Below are 24,890 nucleotides of genomic sequence, written 5' to 3' on the forward strand. Positions count from 1 at the left end.
GGGAATGGAGGGGGCGGGGGGCTTTATTCCCGACGATGTCCCGGGCACTAATCTCCTTGATCCTGAAGCGGGACAAGGATCCCCTGCAATGTGGGTCTTACAGACCGATTTCCTTGCTAAATGTAGATGCCAAGGTGCTGGCGAAGGTCTTAGCCACGAGGATTGAGGATTGTGTGCCGCAGATCATCCATGAAGACCAGACGGGGTTTGTGAAGGGGAGACAGTTGAACGCGAATGTGCGGCAGCTTTTGAACGTTATCATGATGCCGGCGAGGGAGGGGGAGGCGGAGATAGTGGTGGCGATGGACGCTGAGAAAGCCTTCGATAGGGTAGAGTGGGGGTACCTGTGGGAGGTGCTGAAGAGGTTCGGGTTTGGGGAGGGGTTTGTCAGGTGGGTTAGGCTGTTGTACGAGGTCCCGATGGAGAGTGTGGCCACAAATAGGAGGAGGTTCGAGTACTTTCGGTTGCACCGAGGGACGATACAGGGGTGTCCCCTGTCCCCCCCTGCTCTTTGCACTGGCGATTGAACCCCTGGCTATGGCACTGAGAGAGTCGAGGAACTGGAGGGGTTGGTGCGGGGTGGGGAGGAGCACAGGGTGTTGCTTTATGCGGACGACCTGCTGCTGTATGTGGCGGACCCGGTGGGAGGAATGCCAGAGGTAATGAGGATCCTTAGGGAATTCGGGGACTTTTCGGGGTACAAGCTCAATATGGGGAAGAGTGAGCTGGCGCTGCCCAACCTCTGGGTACTACTGGGCCGCCAATGCGACGATGGTGCGCAAGTGGGTGGTGGAGGGAGAGGGGGCTGCATGGAAGAGGCTGGAGACGGGGTCCTGTGTGGGTACGAGTCTGGGGGCGCTGGCAACGGCACCGCTGCCACTCCTTCCAAGGAGGTATACCACAAGCACGGTGGTGGCGGCCCTCAAAATTTGGGGGCAGTGGAGGCGGCATATGGGGGCGGGGGGGGGGGGGGGGGAAAGAGTTGGGGCCTCGGCGTGGACCCCATTACGGGGGAACCACCGGTTCGCCCCAGGAAGAACAGGTGGAGGGTTTTCAGGGTGGCACAGGGCAGGGATACGAAAGTTGGGGACCTGTTTGTGGACGGGAAGTTTGTGAGCTTGGGTGAGCTGAAGAAGTACGGGCTCCCCCTGGGGAACACCCCGTTTGGGGGGGGGGGGTTGCTTTTTTAGATTGTGTTTTGTACTGAACACTGTTGGGTTCTTTTTTCTCTCATTTTGTTATTGATATTTTATGAAAACCTTCAATAAAAATTATTTCAAAAAACAAACATTTGATAGCTCCCACCTGTGACAGACGTTTGGACCCTTTTCCCCTGTTTTTTCCCGGATTTTATGGGATAAATCGGTGAAGAGTGAGACAGTGAGGAGAAATCCCCCTCGTGTCTGGAGAATTGGACCAGAAGTGGCCGTGTGAGAAGACAAAGTCCTTTAAGGAAGACACGAGCAGAGCTGGAAACGCGGGAAAGCATGGTGGAGAGCAAGGGCCACGGGGAGACGGCAGTGGTCGACGGAGCAGCTGGTGACATTTTTCGAAGATTGCTTCGCCCAGCTGAAGGAGGACACGCTGGACCTGATTAAGGCTTTGATTGATCAAGTTGTGGAGAATCAAGAGACCGACGGAAGAGCGATCCTGGAGGTGGAGAGAAAGGTGTCAGAGCACAAGGAATACATAACCGTGCTGGAGACGATGAATGACCGCCAGAAAAGAATGCAGGACAAGCTGGAGGACAGGTCCAGGAGGCAGAATCTTAGAATTGTCGGCCTCCCTGAAGGCAGTGAGGGCCTCCCTGAAGGCAGTGAGGGCCTCCCTGAAGGCAGTGAGGGCCTCCCTGAAGGCAGTGAGGGCCTCCCTGAAGGCAGTGAGGGCCTCCCTGAAGGCAGTGAGGGCCTCCCTGAAGGCAGTGAGGGCCTCCCTGAAGGCAGTGAGGGCCTCCCTGAAGGCAGTGAGGGCCTCCCTGAAGGCAGTGAGGGATTGGATGCGAGGGCTTAGGTGACGGACATGTTGAAGAAGTTGATGGGGGCTGAGGGGTTCCCTCAGCCTCTGGAAGTGGATAGAGCACACAGAGCCCTCAAGAAGAAGCCCTGAGCAAACGAGTCGCTGAGGGCGATGGCGGTGCGCTTTCACCAATTCCTGGACAAGGAACACGTTCTGCAGGGGGCCAAGAAGGAACGGAGCAGCAAGTGGGAGAATTGTGAGCTGCGCATTTATCAGGACCTGGGCCCGGATTTGGCCAAGGGGCAAGCTGGGTTTAACCGGGCAAAAATGGCCCTCTTTAAGAAGGGGGTGAAGTTCAGGATGTTGTACCCAGCCCATCTGTGGGTCACACATGAGGAACGGGACTTCTACTTCGAAACACCAGACAAAGTATGGACTTCTTTAAAGAAAAAAGGCTGGAGGTGAATTAAAAGACACTGGAGTCTCAGAGTACTGCAGTGGTGATTTGTTGTGCTGGGTTGTAGTTTGTTGTGCTGGGCTGTAGAGTATAAGTAGTGTTACGCATAATAAGGGGCAGTTTTGATGGCTCAAGTTAACTTTGTCTTGCAGGGAGCTGGTTAGAGGGGGGTGGTCTTTGGGGCTGGTTCTGTTTTTGGGTGGTTTTTTTTTCTAAAGTGGCTGTTTCTTCACTGTTTTTTCGATGTTTGTTTACTGGGTATGTGATGCTTTCAATATGTTTGTCCAAGTGGAGGAAGAGAACAATGGGGGGGACGGGGGGGGGGGGACAGACTGCTTGCTGCCATGGGCAGGTGCTACCAAGTCAGCATAGGTCAGCTGACTCCTGGAAGCACAGTGTGGGGCGAGCAGGTGTTAAGCTGAAGCTTGACTTGGGGGGTTGGGTTTCTAGTGTTGTTGCGGGGGGGGGGGGGAAAGAGAGCTGCTTTGCTGACAGGAGAGGAACTGTTACTAGCGGACAAATGGTAGGTCAGGAACGGTGAACGCCTGAAGGGCGGGGGGGGGGGGGGGGGGCTCGAGGAGGCAGAGGGCGCGAGGTAGAGGCTGGCCTAAAAAAAGAATGATGGCTAGTTAACAGGGGGGGGGGTGCAGGAAGCCCCCCCCCGACTAGGCCGATTACATGGAACGTCAGAGGGTTGAATGGGTCGGTCAAGAGGCTCGCGTGTTTGCGCATTTGAGGGGGCTGAAGGCGGACGTGGCAATGCTACAAGAGACACATCTAAAGCTTACAGACCAGACGAGATTGAGAAAGGGGTGGGTTGGCCAAGTGTTCCACTCCGGGGTGGACTCAAAGACCAGGGGGTAGCGATCTTGATCAATAAACGAGTGACATTCGAGGCAGGAAGAATAGTGTCAGACAAGGGGGGTAGGTACATAATGGAGAGTGGGAAGCTGGAGGGGGTGCGGATGGTACTCGTGAACGTACAGGCTCCGAATTGGGACGATGTGGAATTTATGAGGCGGGTGTTAGGCAAGATCCCAGACTTAGAGTCTCATAACTTGATCATCGGAGGAGATTTTAACATAGTCATTGATCCGGAATTGGACTGGTCAAAATCCAGGACAGGGAGGCCGGCCACGGCAAAGGAATTGAAGGGGTTTATGGAGCAGGTGTGGAGTAGACCCATGGAGGTTTGCATGGCCAAGGGCGAAGGAGTTTTCTTTTATCTCACATGTCCACAAGGTATACTCTCGCATCGACTTTTTTGTTCTGAGCAGGGCACTGATACCAGGGGGGGGGGGCGGGGGGTACTGAGTACTCGGCAATCGCAGTGTTGGATCATGCCCCACATTGGGTGATCTACGGGTTAGTCTGGAGAGAGGGCAACACCCGCTGTGGAGACTGGATGTGGGGTTACTAGCAGATGATGCGATCTGTGGGCAGGTTAACAAGTCCATCCAGAACTACCTGGAAACAAATGGTACAGGGGAGGTCTCCGCAGCGACGGTTGGGGAAGCTTTGAAGGCAGTGGGCAGAGGAGAATTAATCTCGATACGGGCCCACAGAGAATAGGCGGAACGAGCTGAGAGGGATAGGGTAGTGGAGGAGATACTCCAGGTGGACAGAAGATACTCGGAGGCCCCGGACGCAGGGCTACTGGGGGAGCGGCGGAGGTTACAGGCGGAGTTTGGGCTGTTGACCACAGGGAAAGCGGTGGAACAGTTGAGGAAGGCATTGGGGGGGGGGGGGGGGGGGGGGGTGATTTAAGAGTACGGGGAAAAGGCAAGCAGAATGTTAGCGCATCCGCTCAGGAAAAGGGAGGCGGCCAGGGATATCGGGAAAGTAAAGAGTAGAGGCGGGAATACTGTCCTGGACCCAGTGGGGGTGATGACGTGTTTAAGGACTTCTTTAGTAAATTATATGAGTCGGAACCCTCGGCTGGGGTGGAGGGGGATGAGGCAGTTTTTTGATCAGTTGAGGTTTCCGAGGGTAGATGAGGATCTGGTGGAAGGGCTGGGAATCCCAATTGAGATAATAATCGAGGGGCTGCAGGGCATGCAGTCGGACAAGGCCCCAGGGCCTGACGGCTATCCGGTGGAATTCTATAAGAAGTTTTCAGAGATATTGAGCCCACTGCTGAAGGACATTTAATGAAGCAAGAGAGAAGGGAGTTATCCCCCCAACAATGTTCTAGGCCTCGATTTCATGGATCCTGAAACGGGAGAAGGATCCGGAGCAAAGCGGGTCATACAGGCCAATTTCTCTACTGAATGTGGACGCCAAACTGCTGGCTAAGATACTGGCCACAAGGATAGAGGGCTGTGTCCCGGGGGTAGACTAGATGGGATTTGTAAAGGGCAGGCAATTCAAGGCCAATTTTCGAAGGCATTTAAATGTTAAGATGATGCCCTCAAAGGAGAGGAGGTGGAGGTGGCGGTAGCGATGGATGCGGAGAAGGCTTTTGATTGGGTGGAGTGGAATTACCTGTGGGAGGAGCTGGGAAGGTTTGGGTTTGGTGAGGGCTTTATGGACTGGGTGCGGTTACTCTATCAGGCACCAGTAGCGATGTGCGCACGAACCGGCTGAGGTTGGGATATTTTAAACTACACCGAGGGAAGAGGCAAGGGTTCCCCATCTCCCAGTTACTGTTTGCTCCTGCCATAGAGGCATTGGCCATGGCGTTAAGAGCCTCTAGGAATGGCAAGGGCTGGTTTGTGGGGGGTGGAGCACCGGGTCTCGCTTTACGCAGATGACTTGCTCTTGTATATTTCAGACCCGTTGGAGGGGATGGGGAAAGTAATGCGAATCCTGGGGGAATTTGGCAATTTTACGGGGTATAAATTGAACATGGGGAAAAGCAGGATGTTTGTGATCCAGGCAAAAGAGAAGAGACTGGGAGAGCTGCCGCTTAGAATGTTAGGAAAGAGCTTTCTGTATCAGGGAATCCAGGAGGCCCGGGAATGGGAGGCACTGCACAAGTTAAACCTATCCCGGCTGGTAGAACAAATGGAAGGGGACTTTAAGAGATGGGACATGCTCCCGCTATCACTGGCGGGGAGGGTACAGACCGTGAAATTGACGGTCCTCTCCAGATTTCTGTTTGTCTTTCAGTGCCTCCCCATCTTCATCCCAAAGGCCTTTTTCAAGTGGGTGAATAAGGATATTTCGGGCTGTGTGTGAGCGGGTAAAACTCCGTGAGTGCAGAAAGTGTTGCTGGAGCGCAGTCGGCTGGGGTTGGGGGGGTGGGCGGGGGGAGGGGGGGGGGGGGGTGGTGCTGCCGAACGTCAGCAATTACTATTGGGCAGCTAATATTGCCATGATTAGGAAGTGGGGGAGGAGTCAGCATGGGAACGGATGGAGGCGGCGTCATGCAAAGACACAAGTTTGGGAGCACTGATAACGGCACCTCTTCCGTTCTCGCCGGCCCGATACTCCACAAGTCCGGTGGTGGTGGCGGCTCTGAGAATCTGAGGGCAGTGGAGGAGATATGAGAGAGTGGACGGAGCATCGGTTTGGACCCCGATTTATAATAATCTTCGGTTTGCACCGGGTAGGCTGGATGGTGGGTTCCGGAGATGGCAAAGGACAGGAATTAGAAGGATGGGGAATCTATTTATAGACGGGAGCTTTTCCAGCTTGAAAGCCTTGGAGGATAAATTTGAATTGCCGTCAGGAAATGGTTTAGGTATTTGTAGGTGCGAGGCTTCCTGAGAAAACAGGTTCCGGCCTTTCCGCTGCTGCCGCCACGGGGGATACAGGATAGAGTAGTCCCCAGTACCTGGATGGGAGAGGGCAAGATATCGGATATTTACCAGATGCTTTCGGAGGCAGAGGAAACTCCGGTGGAGGAGCTTACGGGCAAGTGGGAGGACGAGCTAGGAGGAGGTAGTATGGAGGAGGTGGGGAGGCTGCAGAAAGATTTAGACAGTTTAGGAGAATGGTCCAAGAAATGGCTGATGAAATTCAACGTGGGCAAGTGCGAGGTCTTTCACTTTGGAAAAATGAATAGAGGCATGGACTATTTTCTAAACGGTGACAAAATTCATAATGCTGAAGTGCAAAGGGACTTGGGAGTCCTAGTCCAGGATTCTCTAAAGGTAAACTTGCAGGTTGAGTCCGTAATTAAGAAAGCAAATGCAATGTTGTCATTCATCTCAAGAGGCTTGGAATATAAAAGCAGGGATGTACTTCTGAAGCTTTATAAAGCATTAGTTAGGCCCCATTTAGAATACTTTTGAGCCCCACCCCACACCTCAGGAAGGACATACTGGCACTGGAGCGGGTCCAGCGGAGATTCACACGGATGATCCCAGGAATGGAAGGCCTAACATACAATGAACGTCTGAGGATCCTGGGATTATATTCATTGGAGTTTAGGAGGTTGAGGGGAGATCTAATAGAAACTTACAAGATAATGAATGGCTTAGATAGGGTGGACGTAGGGAAGTTGTTTGCATTAGCAGGGGAGACTAGGACCCGGGGGCACAGCCTTAGAATAAAAGGGAGTCACCTTAGAACAGAGATGAGGAGAAATTCCTTCAGCCAGAGAGTGGTGGGTCTGTGGAATTCATTGCCACAGAGGGCGGTGGAGGCCGGGACGTTGAGTGTCTTTAAGACAGAGGTTGATAAATTCTTGATTTCTCGAGGAATTAAGGGCTATGGAGAGAGAGCGGGTAAATGGAGTTGAAATCAGCCATGATTGAATGGTGGCGTGGACTCAATGGGCTGAATGGCCTTACTTCCGCTCCTATGTCTTATGGTCTTATGGAGTGAGAGAGGCAGGGCACGTCTGTGGGCTGATGCCCTAAGCAGGGTTAATACATCCTCATCATGTGCCAGGCTTAGCCTGATATAATTTAAGGTAGTCCACCGGGCACACATGACAGTCACTAGGATGAGCAAGTTTTTTGGGGATGAGGACAGGTGTGCGAGGTGCAAGGGAAGCCAAGCAAATCATGTCCACATGTTTTGGGCATGCCCGAAGCTGAGAGGATTTTGGCAGGGTTTTGCTAAGGCAATGTCCACGGTGCTAAAATCACGGGTGGTGGCGAGTCCAGAGGTCGCGATCTTTGGAGTGCCAGGAGTTCAGGGAGTGAAAGAGGCCGACATCTTGGCCGTTGCCTCCCTGGTAGCCTGGAGACAGATCTAGTTAATGTGGAGGGATTCGAAGCCCCCCCACCCAGAGTGTAGGGACCTGGGTTAGTGACACGGCTGGGATTTTCTGTCTCGAGGAGATAAAGTTCGCCTTAAGAGGGTCAATGGCTGGGTTCACCCGGAGGTGGCAGCCATTTGTCGATTTTCTCGGGGAAAATTAAAACACCGGCAGATGAAGTATTCCGGGGGAGGAAAGAAGAGGGCGGGATTGTTGTTTTATGGTTGGGGTGTGTGAAGATTGGGATTGGGATGGAAATGTTTCTTACACAATGTTTCTGGCATTGTTATTGTTATTAAAACTTTCAAATACCTTAATAAAATATATATATATTTTTTAAACTTAAAACAAAGAAATCACTTTAAAATAAATGAATGGAATGATTCAGGAAGGTAGGAACTCACGAACAAGTCCTTGATCACGAGGTTTTATTTTTATGGGAATCCTTATCTATAGTCTAATCTGTCATTTACTCTCATTGATTTCTAATTCTCAGCTGAGACCTCCCGATTTGTTCAAATAGGTGTCTGAAGACAATTTTTAAAAGAATCAAACATTAGCCATTACTTAAGATTGACTGGTATCCGTCACATGCGGCACCTTACAAGAGGGGATTCTCACACCACGGCGAGCCATCAACCTTGCTGCAACTACTTATTGTTACATTTCTATTACTCTATGCATTGGAATACAATGGCTTATTCATTATATGCAACATTCGTTGAGACAAATGTCTCAATTTCTGCAAACATGACCTGAAAGTAAAATAGTTTATTTATTATCATAAACAATGTCTATCTTTACACAGTCATGGCTTTTTGAATAATTCCATTATCTAGCTATGCACTAAAATCAGTACCTAAAGACACCAATGAATCAACAAATCAATAAACTATCACTGCCCAAAGATGTGCAGGTTAGGTGGATTGGCCGTGCTAAATTACCCCTCATGTCTGACGGTTAGGTGGGTTATGGAGATAGAGTGGGCCTAGGTAGGGCACTCTGAGGGTTGGTAGAGACTTGGACTGAATGGCCTCCTTCTGCACTGTAGGGATTTTACATGAAAGGCAATTGCGGGCAGCGGGGGGGGGGCATTAATTCTTCAGACTGGACAGCTTACGTTGGCAAAGGTAGCCTGGAAAATGAATCTGTAGAATGCTTTGCAGTTTCCTGGAACAAAACATTATGCGATGAAATGAAAAGAAAATCGTATTGTCACAAGTAGGCTTCAAATGAAGTTACTGTGAAAAGCTCCTAGTCGCCACATTCCAGCGCCTATTCGGGGAGGCTGGTACGGGAATTGAACCTGCGCTGCTGGCCTTGGTCTGCTGTACAAGCCAGCTATTTAGCCTACTATGCTAAACTAGCCACTGTGCTAGCCAGATTATAGAAATCATTAGGGATAAAGCCATTTTAATATTTAATATGGTGTAATGAGGTATGCGTAAGAAAGATTTAATTAGCAAATCTTTTGTCAAAAAAACATTACTGAAAAATGCATTAAGTTTGAAAGTACGCTAATCCCAAACAAGAATCTTGAACTCAGGAAAAACCTGTTACACAGGTATCAGAGGAGGCGAGTGCAGAGCCCCAGGACCCGGGATGCACCATGTGCTCCATCAGAAGGTGTTTGTCAGGAGTCGATAGCAGTCACAGTTTAAAGTAGCTCTGTTGTATTTTAGTGCAAGTTGATGAGTGACGTTATTCCCAACTGTATTCATCTTAGATATTTTAGTTATTCGTTAATGTAGTGATAGTAATAAATAGCTTTGTTCACATCAGCCCAATCAAAGAACATTATAGGGTTAAGAAACAATTGTTTGACAAAAATACATTCCATTAAAAAAAACTCAGCATGATCGATCCACACCAAAGAATTTAAGGATTGTATTAAAAGAGGCGGATACTAGTACAGGTAGGGAATGTTTTAGAAACCAAAGGACACTTAAAAAGCTGAGACAGGAAAGTAATATGGGAGCAAACTAGCCAGGAATACAGAAAGATTGAAAGAGCTTTAACAAGCAGATTAAAACAAGCTGAGTAAATAGGGTTTATCCCCAATAATTCAAAGGGAACAAGAAAATGACAGATTAAAAATATTTTGTGCATCTTTACAGTGGAGGACAAATTATACAGCAGAAATGAGGGTCAACAAGTGGCGTATAAATTTTACCCCCCATATTTTTTTTAAATTATAAACGAAAAGTAGCAAAACAAATCAGGGCAAAACAGGGACAGAACAGAGTTATAGCAAACATGGGAACAGGCAAGACAGGATAAATTCAGAACAGTATGCTTAAGGAACCAACAAATTAATTCAACAGATTAACAACTTGGAGGAAAAAGGAACAGTTCTGGATGCATGCCTTTATGCATTGTGATATCAAGACTAACAAAATGAAATGAAATTAATTAGCTCATGGAAATCCCAGCAGGAGTAAGTCAGCCAAGGAGGAGCCTATGAATTTAAGATGGGGTCCCACTTTCCAGAATGTGTCAGAACAGATCAGAGATTAGAAATTCCATGGGGTGCATTCCATAATTAGCCTGTGTCAGTTTTAAATTGGGATATTGGTCACTAATCCAGGAGCATAGGGTATTCTTCGGAGCTAAAGGGCAGGATCATGATCAGCAATTTTCCCATCTAGAAGACCCAGAATCAAGAACCACAGGATTATACTCGACTATCAATAATCCTCTCCAGCTCCCCAATACCAGACCATTAGGACTGAATCTTAACACAGGTCCATAAGCAATGTATATAATCACCCTTGACTATCAGGCACAATGGGGATATAGCAGGATCAAACTTATGCCTAAGACTGTTATATGCAGACAGTATAGTATCTTTCTTGCAAACCAAAATTTTACTGGCATAGTTCCCTCATCAATATTGATTGCCAAATCCTTTGCCCAAGACTGCAAAACACCCAACATGCTAATCCTGGATCTGGAATTTAAAGTATCGTAGAACTTACTAATTAATTGTTTAGGCGCCACAGAATTTATAATTCTTGTCACTGGGGAAATTATGGATCAAGACACAGGGAAATGGAAATGGAAATTGCTTGTTGTCACAAGTAGGCTTCGAATGAAGTTACTGTGAAAAGCCCCTAGTCGCCACATTCCGGCACCTGTTCGGGGAGGCTGGTACAGTTGTCTTAAGAATAAAGCCCAAGTACTTAAGTGCTCCAGGGTGTCAATTTATTGGCATAGCTGCTCAAAGGATGACAAGGAAGCATCTCTGAACAAATGACCAACTCCCCAAGTGTTGAATCCATGGTCAATTAGACCAAAGTTTGGACAGCCTTGGATGGGAGAGGACATGGAAGTCAGTTTAGATCTCCCTTCTAATCGAAGAACCAATCTTCATGTTTTAGGGTTATCTCACTTAACAGACCCTGCATTAAAGTCACCATAAAACAATACCTGTGGAGGGAAACTCACTGGTCTGCTTCAATATCGAGCCAAATAGGTGAAGGGTCCTTTAGACCTTAAAATGAGGCTACCTGATATTCAGGATACCCAAACACCCCTGGTAGCTGGAGCTTAAAACTAAAGGCAAGTTTTCTTATTACAGATAAATGAACGAATCATTCTGTTGATTTCCTCAACAACTCTAGCCAATAGTAGAAGCAACATCTGCAGGGGAGGCAACAATCTAGGCACTGTGAGGCAACAGTGTTAACCACTGTGCCATCCAAAATTCTTCTACCTTAAAACCATTCGTGATCACTGCCACCACAGGCCTATGATATACTTGAATCCACATCCTCCTCAAGCTGAATACGTATACACCAGTCTTTTCCACATCCAGATTCCCCACCCATCCAGTGCCCATTTCTGAAAAGCTCAAATCATATTCAGCATTGTTACAGAGAATCTGCCCTAAATAAACCAGGTCTGGATCAGAAGAAATCTTCCAAGCTTCGCCAGAACTATAGACAACAATTTCAGATCAACATTCAGGAGAGAAATTGGCCTGTACGAGACATTTCTCCAGATCTTTACCTGCTTTCAAAACCAAAAGAAATTAGACTCAAAGTGTCAGCAGCAACAACAGTTCTGCAAAATAATGATAATACATGCCAGTTCCAAGAACAAATCTTTAAACTCCCTACAGAAATCACGCCCAAAACCAATCTGCCCCGGGGCCTTACCCAGCCAAAGCTTTTTAATGGCTGCAGCCGACTCATCTTTGGTGATCGGAGCATTAGGAACCAGGCGCTGGTTCTCCATAGACTGTGGAAGCCCAAGAGAAAAGAAAAAAAAAGATCCATACCGGTTATCACATCCCCAGACAGATTTGAAATCTATATTCCACATAAAAATCAAAAGCCTCATTAATCTCCTCCATCCTCATAATCCTCGCACCCCACACCCCCTCCCCCAATGATGTACAATGCCAAATATTTACTCTGCTTATTCCCAAACTTATACAACTATTACCTTGCAAACTTGGCACCTAGCCTGCTGAGCCAATAAGGAACAGAGAGCCACTCTTGCTGTGTTAACCTTCAATATTTGCCTTTTAGGAGTCTGCCTATTAGCATCCCCCACCCCTCTTGCTTCTGCTGAACAGACTGCCAGTGGCGCTGGTACTCCTGCACCCGGTCTTTTCTTGGCCAGGCAATCAGCCCTCTAATTATAGGCCTTACACATCTCCCATAAAATGGAAGGAGAAACATCAGGCATAGAGTTAACGGAGAAAAAAACCCAACTAACTCTTCCTTGAAATTAGTAAATTAAATATCTCTCGGCAGAGAGGCATCAATCCACCATGACCTAGGCCTGGAAGGTACCCAGGTGTAGGATCAAAACAAAACAATTAATTCTAGTGTAGGACTGATGAAAGACTGAGAAGAACATTATAAAGGCTTGATCCATAGGCTCTGGGCCCTCCAAGCATCCCCATATCCCATCTCCTCACATGCAGAGGCCAATGCCTTAGCTTGCAGTGTGGGAGGAGTCCTGGTAACCAAGGGTTCAGGTAACCAAGGGTTCAGGTGGCAGTTAGCTGAAGCCAACTCTGCAGTGTCCAAAAAAGCCTCCATGATAAACTCCAAACTCCAGAGAGTAATTTGGCAGTCTGTACACATTCATTACCGGGACAGTGTCTCCATGCACTGGAACTCTAATGATTTACATATCTACCACACCTGTCCTTTGCCCAAGTCTCAACTGTCAAGGGATGTTCTTGTTGATCAGGATTGCCTACCGTTCTGCTACTCGATGAAAAAGAGGTACGAAAGCCTGCCTCATCCTGTCCAGTTGCCTTCGAACTTCATCGAAGCTTCAATGTTTTATCGCTGCCGAAAAGTCTTGACAGGGGGAAATCTTCACTCCCTCTTGGAGCCAGGTCCCACCACACCATGTCATCTACAGGACCTTCTGGCTATCTTTAAAGTTGTGGAAGTGAATGATTATAGGCCTGGGATGAAGATTGTCCCTTGGCCTTAACAACAGGATATAGTGTGCCCTTTCCAAATTGAAACACAGTCTGAACCAGTAGTTTTAGTATACTTGGTTTTCCAAATGGCATTTGATAAAAGGCTGCTGCTTGGTGTGTGTGTGTGTGTGGAGGGGGTGGGGCAATATTTCATAGAATTTACAGAGGAGGCCATTCGGCCCATCGAGTCTGCACCAGCTCTTGGAAAGAGCACACTACCCAAGCCCACACCGCTAACCTATCCCCATAACCCAGTAACCCACCCAATAGTAAGGGCAATTTAGCAGGGTCAATCCACCTAACCTGCACATCTTTGGACTGCGTGAGGAAGCCGGAGAACCCGGAGGAAACCCACGCGCACACGGGGAGAACGTGCAGACTCTGCACAGACAGTGACCCATGCCAGGAATCGAACCTGGGACCCTGGAGCTGTGAAGCAATTGTGCTAACCACTATGCTACCGTGCATGGCATTGGAGGGTAATATATTAGCTTAGAAAGAGGATTGGTTATTAGACAGGAAACAAAAAGGTCTAGAGATAAAAAGGATCACTTTCATATTGGCAGGCGGTAACTAGTGGAATGACGAGGATTAGTGCTGGGATGTCAGTATTCAGAACTCATACCAATGACTTAGACAAAGAAAAGTGATGCATCAATAATGGTTGCTGACAACAGAATGCTATGTGGGAATTAAGTGGCAAGGAGGATACAGAGGCTGCAAACAGAAATAGCCAGGATAGGGGAGTAGGCAACAAGGTGGCAGATGGAACATAAATGTGGGAAGTGTAAGGTTATTCAATTCAGTAGTAAGAGAAAATCAACAATTTTTTTCCTGTTCAGAAATTCTTGGTTATACTTCGAGAAGGAACATGTTTGGGATACAGGTACTGCAAACAGGCATGCTGATACTTTTTTTTCAGGACTATAGATTTAACAAGTGTTAAGCAGTTGCTAGGATACCCTCAGCAAAAAGTTATTGAATCAGGGACAGACTATGATTATTTGCTGGAACAAAAGACTACTTGTTGGAAACGCAATTTAAAAATAAACTCATTTACGGGGTGTGGGCATTGTTGGTTAGGCCAGCATTTAATGCCCATCCCTAGTTGCCCTTTAGAAGGTGGCGGTGAGCACCTTCTTGAACCGCTGCAGTACTGGAAGTGTAGGTGCACCCACTATGCTCCTAGGGAACTTCCAGGATGTTGCCCCAGCAACAGTGAAGGAACAGCTATATATTTCCAAGTCAGGATGGTGAGTGACTTGGGGGGGCGGGGACCTTCAGGTGGTGGGGTTCCAGGTATCTGCTGCTCGTCCTTCTAGATGGTAGTGGTCGTGGGTTTGTAAAGTGTTGTCTGAGGAACCTTAATAAGTTACTGCAGTGCACCTTGTAGATGGTGCACATGGCTGCCACTGTTTTTGTCAGTGGTGAAGAGTTTGAATTTTTGCGCGAGGAGGAGCACTGCTTTGTCCTGGATGGTATCGAGCTTGTGTTGTTGGAGCTGCACTCATCCAGGCAAGCGCAGTGTATTCCATTACACTCTGGACTTGTGCCTTGTAGATGGTGGACAGGCTTTGGGGAGGGTCAGGAGGCAAGTTACTCATTTTGACCTGCCCTGGTAGCCACAGTATTAATATGGCTGTTCCAGTTCAGTTTCTGATCAATGGTAAGCTCCAGGTTGATTTGGGGGGGGATTCAGCAATGGTAATACCATTGAATGTCAAGGGGCAATGGTTAGGATCATTTCTTGTAGGAGATGATCATTGCCTGGCCCTGGTGTGGCACAAAAGTAACTAGTCACTGGTCAGCCCAAGCCTGGATATTGTCCAGGTCTTGCTGCATTTGGACACGGTTCATTATCTGTGGACTCACGATTGGTGCTAGACGTTAACATCCACATTGTATACAAAGTATTTCAAACACCTGAAAATTGTACATTTATTGAAGTTTATTGAGTCAGTTCTCAGGTACATTAAGCTTTTCACAGTAAGGCACAAAGCATTGTAAAAATGACAATCCATCCTTCCCCATGTTTTAAACTCAACTACAATGTCCAATAACAAAAATCAGCTCCAAGAAAAATATTTTTGTAAGATTTAAGGCCAGAGTATAAATAGATTTTAGAAGTTCAGTTTTTAAAAAAGTTGTGCAATTTAGTAGCTTTTAATTTCAGTTTAAAACAAAAATATTCAGCTGTACAACAAACTGACCTATTCATGTTTTACCCAAATATTATGCACTAGTCAGGTGAGCAACCTTTAACATTGCTTTTTGGGGCCAGTTCATTTTGGCTGAAGTACCAAGACCAAATATCCACATACATCTAAAATTGTAGCACTACTGATTGATAAAGGAGAAAGGAAAAATATCCTTAAGAGGCCGAATATTTCCAACAAGGACGCTGGTCTGGTTTGCTGATTATCCCAGGTTTACCCTATTTGAACATTTGAAGCAGCACTGGCTTCAGGGGGAGGTAGGACCAATTGGCATTTACCAGTTGGATGCTCACAAAAAGCTTACCTTGCCTAACATTCTTATTCCAATCAGTCCTCTCCTTAGATGATACTGATGTTACGGAGCTTACAATAGACAATGAAACTTGTGATAAAGACAACCACAGCAGCATGGTTTTCCCCCAGCAGCAAATAATTTAAGATCAGTGTTTATGCGATGGACAATATCTGCAGAAATGGAGGCCAGAGTTCTGGAGTCTCCACCGATTAGCCAATAATATTGTAAAACCTTTTGAGCTGCTCCCACATTCTTGTGGAAAATCTTCCAAGATAGTGCTCAAGTCCCCCCTAATCAAATGGCACCAAGAAGCTCGGCTGGCTCCTGTTTCATTGTTATACTAAAGCATGGCATCGAATAAACCATTTCAGAATGGGATTCCCTCTTTCCACATTTGAGCTTGAGTCCATCTGAAACCCAGGCAGCTATATGGCTTTGACCAAAACTCAGGGCTGGCAAAAAGAAATCCCAATACATTAATCCAGTTTTATAATTGACCCAGTTTAGTTCATATTTATATATAAATCCATACAATCTTCAGTTTCTACATACAATAGCTGTGGCATTTCTACTCAATTACCCAATCCATTCTTTGCAGCTGATTCAGCAGCATTTTTGAAAAATGGCATCCATTTTGTAACGTTTAAGCTGTCATGCAATTGCAGTGTCCTTTGAAAACTCAAGATACTGAAGTGGAGCGTTGAATTTGAAGTAGCCAGATTGAGAGAGACGGAGGGAGGGCGAGAGACGGCCTGTTTTAAGGAACTGTAATATGGAATGGACTTCCAGGAATATGCTCGTCACCCCATTTTACAACAAGAGTATAGCTTCCGCTCTCCTTCACTACATAGGCTACATTATATTGCTCATTTCCAACATGTTTCACGGATACCTCCTCACATGGAATGGTGGGTCCGTGAACACCAACCAGTAGTACATTTGAACCTAAAGAAAAGAGAAAGTCGGTTATTTATTAAACAGTTAGTTTCATAAACAGTGGAATTATGTTCAACTAAAACAGGTACAGATCCAACTGCACAAAGATTCAAACAGCACCCTACTCAGCACATTTAGCAAGAGAGAAAATTCAAACAGTTACACAATTGAATTTTAAAAAAACTCCCCCAATTCAAAGTACTTCGTTTGAAAAAACAACTTTTTGGACCTCAGTTAGAGCATTCTGAATTGTGCATAAAGCACTTTTAAGAGACTGCATTGCACATTGTTCCCCATCTTATTACTTCTGACCCATCCTGCAAAAAACAAAACAGTACAATGGATACAGTAAATGGTATGCAAAAAACATAGCAAGGGCACCAGCCTGAAAAACTGTGAAAGCATTTTTATTTCTCCCATTGGCAGGCCACTTTAGACCCAAATTTCCCCATTTGAAATTTAACATATATTCCTTATATTTTGGCTATTTTCTCTACCACCAGTTCAAATTAAATAAATTGAATTAGCAGATGACAAGGAGGGCAAGGGACCCAGAAAAAGGAGGTAATGGATAGCCCGAAAACTGATTCCAACAAAATCAGTGCATCATAATTAAATACTCAATGCAATAAAAAGACATCAAGCATTTCATCTGCTCCAAACATCATGAGCATAAATTCAACACCAAGATGGCACAGTGGTTAGCACTGCTGCCTCAGCACAAGGGACCCAGGTTTAATTCCTGTCGTGGTGACTGTCTGTGGGGAGTTTACACTTGCTCCCAGTGTTCGTGGGTTTCCTCCAGGTGGCTCCAGTTTCGTCCCACGATCCAAAGTAGTGCAGGTTAGATGGAGTTTTGGGGATAGGACAGGGTAGGGGTGGGGAAAAGAAGAAACGTGGGCCTACGTAGGGTCGGCACAGTCACTAAGGCCGAATGACCTCCTTTTGCACTCAATTCTATGGTTCTAAGACCACACAGGTGTGCCACTCCACTCATTTACTTAAATCCCCACGTCACTGGCTTGGATGAGTCACCAAGGCATAAAACCAGACAGACATTCTGAAAATAGCTTATATTTCAAATCATAAAGCTACCAAGAACATTATATAATCAACAAATACAAGAGAATACCCATAGAGAACTGATATTGTGGCTATGAAAATCAGATGTGCTGGTATTACAGCTATTTAATAGATGATCTACCCAATTTGCAACTCTTCACCAGTTTCTGCCCCTGCCTCAAATTAAGGTTTCAGCAGCAGATAAGCTCCGACTTTGACCTCATCATGTACCCTTATCCAAAGTTCGGCTAGCCACATCCTAATTCAGTGTTTGCTGACCAGAATTTGTTTGTAGCCCGAATGCCTCAATTTTGAAACTCCCATCTTTGTTCTCTTGCCCCTCCCCCATCTCTCCAAAACTGCCCCAGCCTGACGGTACCAATTTATCACTAACCATTACTATGTCTTCAGTTGCTTCAGCCCCAAGCTCCAGAATACTAGGCTTAAATCATGCTGCTTCCAAGATGCTCCTTCAAACCTACATTTTCTTTGACTAAACTGGTCAATAGCTCATGTAACTGTCAAATTCTGTTCGACAATGTTAATGTAATGAAGCTCACTAAAGTGCTTCATATGTTAAATTTGTGGTCTTCCTCAAACTGGAACATGCTTACAAACCAAAAAAAAACAACTTAATAATAAATCAGTATGTCTGGTTTTATGTGCTTCGATGACTCCAAGCCAGCAATGCGGGAATTTAAGTAAAGGGAGTGGCATTGTTCACCTGTGCAATCGAATTGGTTTATTTTTGAACATTCATTCATTGGATGCGAGCCTTGCTGGCTAGGCCAGCATTTGTTGTCCATCCCCAATTGCCCTCAAGAAGGTGGTGGTGAGCTGCCTTCATGAACCACTGCAGTCCCATGTGGTGTAGGCACACCTACAGTGCTGTTAAGGTGGGAGTTTGATCCAGTGAGTGAAGGAATGGTGATATGGTTTCAAGTCAGGATGGGGAATGACTTGAGGGAAGCTGCAGGTCAGTGTTCCTATCGTCATGATAGGGACTTTAGGTTTTGGGTCCAGAAATCAAAGATGTAGCAGGCAATTTAAGGGTTAAATAAGACTGAAAAGAAAAGACGGTTAGCCTAATAGACCCGCACTTGGCTGAGTCACAGCATCCCAAGAATGCATGCACAAGATGATCCATCGCCATTCGGGACAACCTTGTTTGACCAGCATCAGCCCATCAGAGTCTGATAATCTATTTGTCAATCAATGGAAGGATAGATGCATATGAATGGCATAGCGCTGTCTGTTCTTTTGTATAAATAAGAGTAGGCAATCAGTCAAGTTCGTTAAGGGATTAAAGTCTAGCCACCTCAGGGAAGAACCTTTTTCTGAGGGAGTGGCAGAATAGAGAAAGAAAGAAGTGCTTCTTTGAATAATTACAGCAGAAGGCAGTGGAGGTCACCCAGAGTTCGAAGAAAACTGTTCCAGACATAGACTTCCGAAAAGGGCTCCTAAAGGAACTAGAATTATTTTTGCTTGCCTATGTAAGTGGAAACAGAGCCGTGTGTTCAATGAGAACGGATTGAGTTAAGGTTAAGAAACTACATGTAATCTATTAGTGGTAGAATTGAAGTTCAAGAGTTTAAATATGGTTTTATTTTCTTTCAATAAAGTTGGTTTATAAAATAACCAAACCCCATTTTTTGATAACTACTGGGTCGATCTTTCTGCACCATCTTAAAAACTTTAAAATATTAGACATCTGGTTTAATCTCTTAGCCATTGTCGAGGGCTGACCAGGCGTCTGTAACACCATGTCCTTCTTGATGGTTTGAAGAGGTTTGCTAGTGTCACACGGGAGGGTTTAAACTAGTATGGCAGGGGAGTGGGCACGGGAGCAATAGGTCAGAAGGTGAGAGCATTGAGGGAGAACTAGGGAATAGGGACAGTGTGGCTCTGAGGAGAGCAGACAGGGATAAGTTGCTGAACATAGCGGGTCTGGTGGCCTGAAGTGCATATGTTTTAATGCAAGAAGCATTACGGGTAAGGCAGATGAACTTAGAGCTTGGAACTATGATGTTGTTTCCATTACAGAGACCTGGTTGAGGGAAGGGCAGGATTGGCAGCTAAACGTTCCAGGATTTAGATGTTTCAGGCAGGTAGAGGGGGATGTAAAAGGGGTGGCGGAGTTGCGCTACTGGTTAGGGAGAATATCACAGCTGTACTACGGGAGGACACCTCAGAGGGCAGTGAGGCTATATGGGTAGAGATCAGGAATAAGAAGGGTGCAGTCACAACGTTGGGGGTTTACTACAGGCCTCCCAACAGCCAGCAGGAGATAGGTAGACAGATTTTGGAAAAGAGTAAAAACAACAGGGTTGTGGTGATGGGAGACTTCAACTTCCCCAATATTGACTGGGACTCACTTCGTGCCAGGGGCTTGGACGGGGCAGAGTTTGTAAGGAGCATCCAGGAGGGCTTCTTAAGACAATATGTAGACAGTCCAACTAGGGAAGGGGCGGTACTGGACGTGGTATTGGGGAACGAGCCCGGCCAGGTGGTAGAAGTTTCAGTAGGGGAGCATTTCGGGAACAGTGACCACAATTCAGTAAGTTTTAAAGTGGTGGACAAGGATAAGAGTGGTCCTAGGATGAATGTGCTAAATTGGGGGAAGGCTAATTATAACAATATTAGGCGGGAACTGAAGAACCTAGATTGGGGGGCGGATGTTTGAGGGCAAATCAACATCTGACATGTGGGAGGCTTTCAAGTGTCAGTTGAAAGGAATTCAGGACCGGCATGTTCCTGTGAAGAAGGATAAATGCGGCAATTTTCGGAAACCTTGGATAACGAGAGATATTGTAGGCCTCGTCAAAAAGAAAAAGGAGGCATTTGTCAGGGCTAAAAGGCTGGGAACAGACAAAGCCTGTGTGGAATATAAGGAAAGTAGGAAGGAACTTAAGCAAGGAGTCAGGAGGGCTCGAAGGGGTCACGAAAAGTCATTGGCAAATAGGGTTAAGGAAAATCCCAAGGCTTTTTACACATACATAAAAAGCAAGAGGGTAGCCAGGGAAAGGGTTGGTCCACTAAAGGATAGGCAAGGGAATCTATGTGTGGAGCCAGAGGAAATGGGCGATGTACTAAATGAATACTTTGCATCAGTCTTCACCAAAGAGAAGGAATTGGTAGATGTTGAGTCTGGAGAAGGGTGTGTAGATAGCCTGGGTCACATTGAGATCCAAAAAGACGAGGTGTTGGGAGTCTTAAAAAATATTAAGGTAGATAAGTCCCCAGGGCCTGATGGGATCTACCCCAGAATACTGAAGGAGGCTGGAGAGGAAATTGCTGAGGCCTTGACAGAAATCTTTGGATCCTCACTGTCTTCAGGGGATGTCCCGGAGGACTGGAGAATAGCCAATGTTGTTCCTCTGTTTAAAAAGGGTAGCAAGGATAATCCAGGGAACTACAGGCCGGTGAGCCTTACGTCAGTGGTAGGGAAATTACTGGAGAGAATTTTTTGAGACAGGATCTACTCCCATTTGGAAGCAAATGGACGTAGTAGTGACAGGCAGCATGGTTTTGTAAAGGGGAGGTCATGTCTCACTAACTTGATAGAGTTTTTTGAGGAGGTCACAAAGATGATTGATGCAGGTAGGGCAGTGGATGTTGTCTATATGGACTTTATTAAGGCCTTTGACAAGGTCCCTCATGGCAGACTAGTACAAAAGGTGAAGTCACACGGGATCAGGGGTGAGCTGGCAAGGTGGATACAGAACTGGCTAGGTCATAGAAGGCAGAGAGTAGCAATGGAAGGATGCTTTTCTAATTGGAGGGCTGTGACCAGTGGTGTTCCGCAGGGATCAGTGCTGGGACCTTTGCGGTTTGTAGTATATATAAACGACTTGGAGGAAAATGTAACTGGTCTGATTAGTAAGTTTGTAGACGACAAAGGTTGGTGGAATTGCAGATAGCGATGAGGACTGTCGGAGGATACAGCAGGATTTAGATTGTTTGGAGACTTGGGCGGAGAGATGGCAGATGGAGTTTAATCCGGACAAATGTGAGGTAATGCATTTTGGAAGGTCTAATGCAGGTAGGGAATATACAGTGAATGGTAGAACCCTCAAGAGTATAGAAAGTCAGAGAGATCTAGGAGTACAGGTCCACAGGTCACTGAAAGGGGCAACACAGGTGGAGAAGGTAGTCAAGGCGGCATACGGCATGCTTGCCTTCATTGGCCGGGGCATTGAGTATAAGAATTGGCAAGTCATGTTGCAGCTGTATAGAACCTTAGTTAGGCCACACTTGGAGTAGTGTTCAATTCTGGTCGCCACACTACCAGAAGGATGTGGAGGCTTTAGAGAGGGTGCAGAAGAGATTTACCAGAATGTTGCCTGGTATGGAGGGCAATGGCTATGAAGAGAGGTTGAATAAACTCGGTTTGTTCTCACTGGAACGACGGAGGTTGAGGGGCGACCTGATAAGAGGTCTACAAAATTATGAGGGGCATAGACAGAGTGGATAGTCAGAGGCGTTTCCCCAAGGTAGAGGGGTCCATTACTAGGGGGCATAGGTTTAAGGTGAGAGGGGCAATGTTTAGAGTAGATGTACGAGGCAAGTTTTTTTTTTTAATATACACACACAGGGTAGTGGGTGCCTGGAACTCGCGACCGGAGGAGGTGGTAGAAGCAGGACGATAGTGACAAATACATGAATAGGATGGGAATAGAGGGATACGGACCCAGGAAGTGTAGAAGATTGTAGTTTAGTCAGACAGCATGGTCGGCATGGGCTTGGAGGGCCGAAGGGCCTGTTCCTGTGCTGTACATTTTTTTGTTCTTTGTATGTTATTGAAAGAAGCTTGGTGAACTGTTGTTGCCATGCAGGTTATAGTTAATACAGACTGCTGTCATTGTCCACCAGTGCAGAGGAAGTGAATGGGATGTCAAGTCCTGGATAATGTAGTTGGTGTTGCACTCATCCAGGCAAGCGCGAGTGTATTCCATCACATGCCTGACTTGAGCCTGTAGATGGTGGACAAGCAATGAGGAGCAAGGACTGGAGTTACACTGCTGCAGGAATTCCAGCCTCTATATGCAAGTTTATATGGCTTGTCTAGTTAAATTCTCGTCAAAGGTGATCCCAAGAGTATAATGAGGGCTCTGGTGATGGTTAAATTCAGTCTTGTTAGAAATGATAATTGCCTGCCACGTTTACTACTTATTAGCCCTCGCCCAAGTCTGAATATTGTCCAGGAGCTGCTGCATGCACAGGATGCTGCAGGAACTGACAAGTTACAGAGGTACTAAATGCTGATCATCCCCATTTCTGACCTTATGACTGGAGTGAAAACAATTGAACCAGTTGAAAGGTGGTTTGGCCTAGGAAAGTACCTAGAGGATGCCCTGGGGTTGAGATATTCAGCCTCCCAACAGTCACAAACATCTTCCTTTGTGCGAGGAATGATTCCAACCAGAAGTTTATCTCCCCTGGACTCCCAATTCTCATGACTGAAGTTTGCTCAGGCTTCTTGATGCCACAAGGTAAAAGGCTGTCACTCTCACCTCACCGCTGGAATGCAGCTCTTCTGTCTAAGTCTGGACCAAGATTATGACTAGGCCGGGGATTGTTTTGGGGGTCTTGGAGATTAATTTAAAAATGGCACCCCGATCTCTCACTACAATTGAAGAGTTCTGGCAAGCGGAGCTCCCCACTCTACAAAACGGGGCTCTGTGCGGCCTCGGTCACGCGTTCCCCGATCAGGCCCCTTATAAAACACGAATGGCGTTGAATAGCCATGTGTTTCTCGGCCCTAGGAGTGCTGGAAAACACGCTTGCTAGGGGACTTTCTTCCTTTTGGGAGAATCATGCCCATTAAGCTTGCACTCTTCAAAGCTTTAAAAAAAAAAAAAAAAAAAAAAAAAAAAAAAAAAAAAAAAAAAAAAAACTTGTAATGAGCAAGTATAAAAGAAAATCACATTTTAAATCAGACTTCAATAGAATTTGAAACTGCCTTAATTTGTAATCTTTAACACAGAACTTTGAAAAAACCTGTCCAAATATCCATAACAGTCCCAGGCAGAATACAAGAGGCTAGTCAATGGACAAAGCAAATAACTGAACTGCTTATTCCATTTTATTTAGCTGAAAACCAGGAGAAGCACAAATGCTGCAAGACATTCAAACCACCTACATGTGAAGCCAAAGTATGCTCTCCACACACCAAGTAGATGACAGGATCAATTACAAAAGACAAAATTAATATACAGCAGTCTTGGGCCTCAATATTAGGCTACAATGGTACGATTCAGGTTTTAGAGCTAGTATTACCTGCTCTGCTACAATTCACTGAGAAGCAGTTCTTCTGGTCAAGATTTGCAATAGAAAGACCTGCACCACTGGACACCACTTTGCTGCTATCAGATGAAAATTGTGGGACAGCACTAAAAGAGCTGACTGTTGTAGATTTGGTCACAGATTCTACCATAATAGACGAGCTTTCATGTGTATTGCCACCACCAATCAGTCGAGCACCTGGGGGAGGTTGAAGAGGAAAAAAAAAGGTAAAATTAATAATTTACCTTGAGATCGCAAAACATCATCATTCAATAAAACAGATGCCACATCTTCAGTCTGGTAGGACCTCAACAAGGCACCTTTGCTACTGGTTACATGCATCAATCAATCAATTAGGTATACGTGAAGGCATTATTAATGTAAAATAATTGGCTATTTTAACAAATCAATTCCACAAGAAATTAAGTGCTTCATTGCGTTAGCAAATTGTAAGACAGAATAATTAAAAAAAAATGTAAAGCCATAATTCCACCCTTCATTCTTGATACCGCACAAACAGAGACCATTACTTTTCCCTCAATTTTTAACACTTTTAAGCGACCAATTATATTTTTGAAAATTAAGTCAGCACACTTGCCAACAGTTTCTGCTGCTGTGTTGCCGAATAGATACCAGGATATGCCTGCACGGAGCTAACATTTACTATACAGCCTAACCAGATCATTTCAGGAACAAAATGAAAATTCAACTGGTTGAGCATTTGAAGTCATACTGTATAGTTATTTTAAAATGCCAAGCTTTTCTTCAATTCCTGGAAGGAATACATTTAATTCCTCCCAAAATTAACAGCCGAATATTCTTAACAGCTTCCCAAATTCATGTTTCCATGATAACTGCCAAGTGATTTCCTGTGATTAGCAGCAATCTTAAACCAATTTGAAATTAGTTTCAGTATCAAAACTCTTGTAGACCTCACATGCTCTTAATGCATGGGTTGTAAATGACAAATGAGCCAAGTTCTCACTTCGATAACCCAATTTGGAAAATTGATCTGCCCACCTTTGAATGTCAATTGTGCTTAAAATGGCAGTATATTTTCTACAAAGATAAATCTTCTTCTT

The 24,890-nt window shown here is 45.8% G+C and overlaps 1 protein-coding gene across 5 annotated transcripts in view; it reads right to left on the minus strand.

Moving 5' to 3' along the window:
• Window positions 1-14,944: 14,944 nt before the first annotated feature.
• The window catches only part of flnba (filamin B a), a 218,688-nt gene continuing 208,742 nt past the window's right edge, over window positions 14,945-24,890 (minus strand). For all 5 annotated transcript variants that reach the window (XM_072472407.1, XM_072472408.1, XM_072472406.1 and 2 more), the window contains 2 exons: window positions 23,803-24,006; window positions 14,945-16,470 (listed from right to left, as the gene is read on the minus strand). In XM_072472407.1, coding sequence (XP_072328508.1) covers window positions 16,283-16,470; window positions 23,803-24,006 — 392 coding nt within the window. In that variant the 3' untranslated portion in view covers window positions 14,945-16,282. The remainder of the gene's footprint in view (window positions 16,471-23,802; window positions 24,007-24,890) is intronic.

The sequence above is a fragment of the Scyliorhinus torazame genome, chromosome 13 (assembly GCF_047496885.1).
Source record: "Scyliorhinus torazame isolate Kashiwa2021f chromosome 13, sScyTor2.1, whole genome shotgun sequence".
Classification (NCBI taxonomy): domain Eukaryota; kingdom Metazoa; phylum Chordata; class Chondrichthyes; order Carcharhiniformes; family Scyliorhinidae; genus Scyliorhinus; species Scyliorhinus torazame.